General features: G+C 48.2%; 1 protein-coding gene across 1 annotated transcript in view; it reads left to right on the top strand.

Annotated features, from left to right (window-relative positions):
* Positions 1–6,067, top strand: part of DAB1 (DAB1, reelin adaptor protein) — a 303,539-nt gene that overhangs the window by 288,329 nt on the left and 9,143 nt on the right. Inside the window, exons 9-10 of the mRNA XM_023515099.1 lie at positions 451–513; positions 2,856–2,964. Of these exons, the coding sequence (XP_023370867.1) occupies positions 451–513; positions 2,856–2,964 (172 nt within the window). The remainder of the gene's footprint in view (positions 1–450; positions 514–2,855; positions 2,965–6,067) is intronic.

Genomic DNA, 6,067 nt, shown 5'->3' with positions numbered 1-6,067 from the left:
ATCACTCAGGGATGATCAGGGATCATCACTCAGGGATGGTGTTCTGGGGAGCCCTGACCAAGCAGTGGCCGTGACTTGTGTGTGTGGACACCATTATGAGAGAAAACCAGGGGTGCGACTGTATCCCCGCACTTCCTCCTGGGGGAAAGAGGGTGCTGGCATTTGAGGGTGCACAGCATACAGTGGGGCTGTTCTTGCTTCTGGGAGGTCCCTAAACCAGGTCTGGGGAAACTGCCAGACACAATGAAGCAGTAACTGATTCTGCTGCGTTCAAGGTGTTGCCTTTCATTTTATGAGGTATGGTAACGCCTCCCGCCCACCCCCCAACTTATGGTTCATCCAGTCCTGTCTAAAAAGAGAAATGTGCGTCCCGTATCCGACTGTTTGAAAAGCAGCACCAGCATCATGACCTTTCCTTGTTGGTTATATGGTTCTTTTTTGTCTTTTCAGGCTGTGACCCAATTAGAACTTTTTGGGGACATGTCCACCCCCCCTGATATAACCTCTCCGCCCGTAAGTATGCCCCTCCCTGTGTCCCTCTACCCCTCCCTCTTCTGTCCTGATACCCTCCATGGCCAGAAGGGAGCTTTGGGTGCAAGAGCTCTGCGGGTGGACGTGAGCTCTGCTGGTGAACTTGAGCTCTGCTGGTGAACTTGAGCTCTGCTGGTGAACTTGAGCTCTGCTGGTGAACTTGAGCTCTGCTGGTGGACTTTAGCTCTCTTTAAAGCCGTTTGACTTGGGCAAGCTAAGTGTGAATTCTGACATTTAATTTTCTCGGCTAATCTTTAAAAAAAGAAATTATGGCGTATGCCTCTGTTTTGAGAAAGAAACAAGATGGTGCATCCTGCAGCCACTGTAGGACATTGTCTGGGCGCCTGCTGTCCTGCTGGGCTCTGAGAAGAGAGATTGGAAAGAGATGTGGCTCCTGTCTGCATGGAGCACGTGGGCTGGCTGGGAATATGGGTGAGAAACTCACAGGACAGCATGCTTGCTGAGGCAGTTGTCATCCCCCGCCCTGAGCCTGGCGCGGGATAGGTGACCAGCACAGGAGAGGAAGCATCTTCCCCTGAGCCCCCTTTCCCTTCCCTGGTTCCTCCTTTCCTTCTCTCTCCATCCCTCTCTTTGTTTCCTCCCTGCCTTCCAACCTGCCTTTAGCTTTGCAGACTGTGACCTAGGCATCACTGAGCTCCTTGAGAAGCTTTGGATTCCCAGCCACAGCTTCAGCCAGGGCACCTCAGTCAAGGCTTGCAAGGGGACAAAGATTGCAGGAGCCCTAATTTGAAAATGAAATGAAGAAGACAATTAAAACCGAAGCAAAATAGAATCCCAGGGCTGAAAGCAGCCCTTGCGGCCCTCCGTGCCTGGCCTGGCCGTTCCTGGAGGTGGGCAGGGAGCAGTCAGCCGCAGCTCACCAGCTGAAGCAGCTGGGGGGGGGGACAGCTCCTCTGGGCCCTGCACAGTTGTGCAAACTGCGGGACAGGACTATGGTTCATTGGCGAGACGTGCCTCACAGAGAATAGGCTGTGACCTCACTGCTGAGGACAGATGGCATGAGACCCTGCTGCCCACAGCTGCCGCTGGGGGATCGAGGCACAGCTGCCCTGCTCCCAACACCTGATGTTCAGAGCAGCCTTGAGGGAGGAGGCGGCAGCTTCTGTCTCCAGGGAAGCTGGCAGCCCGAGTCACTCTCATCTGCTTCTCCACCCCGGGGATAATAGCTCCCCCCTGGGAACTGGGAATTGCAGAACCGTGAGGCTGTGCGTCCAGGAGTTCTGAGAGCTCTTTGCCCCTTCATTTTACAGACGAGCAAACTGAGTCCCAGAAAGGACATGTGACTTAGTCAGGGTCACAGAGGGCAAAAGAAAACAGCACTGACTGTGTTTAAAAGTGCTTAACACAGCAGCTCGTGGCTGTGTTTCTGGCCCTGAACCCCAACTCAGTCCAAATGGGTATTTAATAATCCTCAGAACAATGCCATTCGTCCCGCAAGCTGCTGGTCTAAAAATGGCCTTGTCTAATTGCCATGGTTTCAGGATTAATTGCTTGCCCCAGCCTATTCCGAGGGGGAAAAAAAGGATATTATGCATTGAATAGACTTGTACTCCATAGGCAAAAGAGTACTGTAAAGGAGTGTGGACAGTAGACAGATTATGCGTACAGGACCCCATATCTCACCCTGCGGGCCTGCAGAACGCTCTCCGGGGAAATCTAGCATGGACCAGGTACTGCAGAGTTCTCAGCTATGCAGCCATTGGTTTTTGTTCTCTTCTTGAAAAGATGTACTCCATTTTGGAAATGAAGATTCAGCCAAAACTGTGTGAGGCATTGGGCACGAGAACCGGTGCTCCCCTTGCTAAGCGTTAGTTGATCATTTAGTCAACAGCTCCATGTTGATTGTGTATCCAGGGACAGCCCTGAGCTGGACATGCAGTAGGTCTTGGGTGGGTGTGTTTCAATTTGAATTGACCATTTCTTATGAGCGAAAGCTAGATATTAGGGGAAATTTGATAGCATAAAATAGCCCCAGGGGGAGAGGCTCAAACCAAACCTTTATAGCACTGGCCATCGTTTGCTGAGCACCTATTTTATGCCTACACCTTGTGTGAAATATAAAATAATCATCATTCAAATGCATGCTTTCACTCAATCCCCACAGCAGCTCTAGCGGTATGGTTTCTGCAGTCTTACAGATAAAGTCTATGCAAGCAGCCCCTGGTCTGCACACCACATAAGTGGCCCGGACGCTGGCTGCTTCTGCAGTCCCTCCCCCCACTGTTCCTGCACCTGCTGCCCCCTCCGCCTTGCTGACTGCTGAGCCAGCTCTCACGTGTCCTCTGCCTCTCTCTGTCCGGCAGACTCCTGCAACTCCAGGTGATGCCTTTATCCCATCTTCATCTCAGACACTTCCGGCGAGTGCAGACGTGTTTGGTTCCGTACCTTTTGGCACTGCTGCTGTACCCTCAGGTAAGTCTCCTCCCAACAGCTTCCTCTTCCTCATCCTCCACTCACCAAGAGAGAAAGGGTTCACCAAACAAGCTGCCAAATTATGCCCAAATGCCTGTGGGGCTGCCATTCTCTCCTGCCACTCTCCAGGTGTCTTGGAGAAGCTGCCAGCTGGAGGAGTAGGGGCCGATGAGGCCCAACGCTCTGGTCTGCTTCTGGCTGGAATTCAGCAATGTCTTTCACCTGGAGAGCTCAAGATTCCAGGTTGCTCAGGCTTGTAGCATTTGGGAGCGTGGCCACACACACAGCCATGCCGATCAGTCTAAGTCCACTTGCTCCCGACCACTTCAGCCAGACGGAGAGAAAGTGGTGAGCAGAGGAGGAGATGGAGTCAGCGCTCCATGGACCTCTTGCGTCCTGATGGATAGAATGAATCTACCTTCTTTGGTGCTGATTCAAGGAAGAGGAGGTTCCTCAGAAAAGGGGGCAATCCCTGTGGGATGAGAGCAAAATGCTAACAGTGAATTGGAAGGGAGATGGGACTCTTAGTGACTAGAAAATACAGTAGAAACTCCAGAGTTTACCACTTCCCTGCACTGACCACCTCCTTAAATTGACCTAATTTTCACAAACTGGACCTGTACCATATTTACATATCAGGACAGCAGGCCCGATTCCTTATGTTGACCACCTCTGTATGTTGACTGGTTTGTTACAGTCCCTCGGGTGGTCAGCTTACAAAGAGGCTACTATATTTGTTATGTTCTTCAGATATTCCTTAAAACGTAAATACTACTTTTACAACAGAGACAAATGTATATGATTATAGTATTGCAGGTGAATTTCAAATGAATGGATAACCAGGGCCTTGGACGCTCTATGTGACCAGGCTGCTCTATTTAGAAAGAGCTAAAGGTAGTGCTTGTTCTGTTTTGGACATGCTTGGGAGCCTTCAAGAATTTTAGTGTTTTCCTTTAACTACACATTTGAGATCTGTGACTTTATCTCTCTCAACTTTATTATTATAAATGGCAAATGGAGTTCGAATATTTTACAATACAAATCTTCTTGCATTTTTTTCTATAAATAATTACTTCTAATTGCATCGTGTTAGAAGCAAATTCTTGCCACCAAATATAAATCCTGGCTTTTTATTCAAAGTAAATTAAAAATTCATAACCTGTTCTAAAATAGTTATAGTTATTCCTCATGAACCAAAGGATCGGGGTGAACTTCTAGAAGCAACAAAGGTTGGTAGCCCTGGAGCTTCGACTCTCTGCAGGTCGCCTGGAAATGTATTCAATGGCTGAGCTTCCTCATCTAATCTGTTTGACATGCCTCTAAAATGGGGTGGAGGCCATGATTGGTTTTCTTTACCTAATCTAGATATTACAATCTGTTTGGGGATAGTGTGATAGAATATCTCATTTTAAATAAGAATAATAGTTTTCACTATTCTGTGCTTGAGTCTTGTGTTCCAAATACCCATGCTTTGTCCCCATCGTTTTACCTACAAAGATGACAGGAACTGAAGGCCCACGCTTATTAATTTTCAGGCATGAAACGATGAACGTGCCAGGGCCTATTCTAGGCGCTTGAGGTGTGTCAGTGAACTCAACAGAGAGCTTACTGGCTTCCAGGGAGCTCATAAAACATAAAAATAAGCAACCACTGGGTGGCGCCTGTGGCTCAAGGAGTAGGGCGCTGGTCCCATATATTGGGGGTGGTGGGTTCAAGCCCGACCCCGGCCAAAACTGCAAAAAAATCAAGCAACTGCGTGGCCTGTTAGAAAATAAGAAGTGGCATGGAGGAGAGAAAGTGCAGGGCGGAGCGGGCTCTGGGCACCTCCGAAGGCAGGCAGCTGCAGGTGGGAGTGAGGCTGTGGTCGGGACGGAGGCTCTTGCCAGGTGAGGAGGCAGGCAGCAGACTGCAGGTGCAGGAAGTCACAGGCCACTGTCAGAGATCAGGCTATTCCAGGCCGAGGAATACCGGGGCCCCCTGGCCTCCACCTCTTCTCTGTAAAGGAGAAGATGGAGAACTACATGGAATTTGCATCTCTCCCAGTTATAATGTTTAATCCAAATCACCCCGACGACCTGCCCAGCTCTGGGCCAACACTTGGCCTTCTCCCAAGCTTGTGCCAGCTGAGGGGCTCGAAAGACCTGGGGATCAGTCCTGCTACTTAACCAGCCCCATTACAAGCCACTGCCACACACCCTGATTTCCTTTCTTCAGTTGTTAAAAAAAAATCAATAGATACCTCCCAGATTTCAAATTTGAAAAAGTGAGTCTAAAATTAATTTCAATTTTCACTTTCTTACTATACCAAAGGTAACAAAACTAGGCTTCAGTTGGTGTGAAACTGTGTCCTCTTTTCCTCCCTTTACGGGTCTTAAAAATCTCTGCAGCCATTGAATCTCCATGTCCCTGTCACTAAATGTCCAGCCAGTGAAAGTGGGACAGGGAAATAAACTGAGGCACATGGGCAGGCAGCTGGTGGCTCTGGGATCTGATGGGCTGAGTTTGAATCCTGGTTCAGCCATTTATCCATAAGCTTTAGACTCCAGGCAAACTACTTAACCCGTCAGAGCCAGAGTTCATGCATCTTTATAACTAGGTGGAAAATTAGACTTACCTTGCAACAGTATCATGACAATTAAGCAAGAAAATAAAGTCAAGTGCCTTGAAAAATGCTGGCACATCATAGGTACTTACTATGGAAGATGCTGCTGTTTGCTGCTATTATTATTATTTCTAAAGTAGAAGAAAATATGTCCTATCCTCGCTGTATTTATTCCTTTATTTTCCTTTCTTTTAAAAATGCATGTAACAAAGTTCAAGTCTTAAGCCTCCTGACTGCTCCCCAGTCGCCTGGGTGTCATGGGGAAAACACTGTGTGTGAACGCAGGAGCTGCTGTGAACTGACTGCATGATATTCAGCTAAATCTCCTCTGAGCCTCAGAAACTCGTCTGTAAAATGGGAATGATCGTTATTCCATCTCTCAGAGCCGTTCTGAGGATTTCATGTGTAAATGCACTCAGTGGGACACTTTTTTGATGAAATCATAACTGTTATATTAATGCATTTATGGGGTACAATGTGCTGATTGTATATATACGATTT

Source organism: Otolemur garnettii, unplaced genomic scaffold, assembly GCF_000181295.1.
Source record: "Otolemur garnettii isolate 467f Iridium unplaced genomic scaffold, OtoGar3 scaffold00066, whole genome shotgun sequence".
Lineage (NCBI taxonomy): Eukaryota > Metazoa > Chordata > Mammalia > Primates > Galagidae > Otolemur > Otolemur garnettii.
This window is presented reverse-complemented; position numbering and strand designations above follow the sequence as displayed.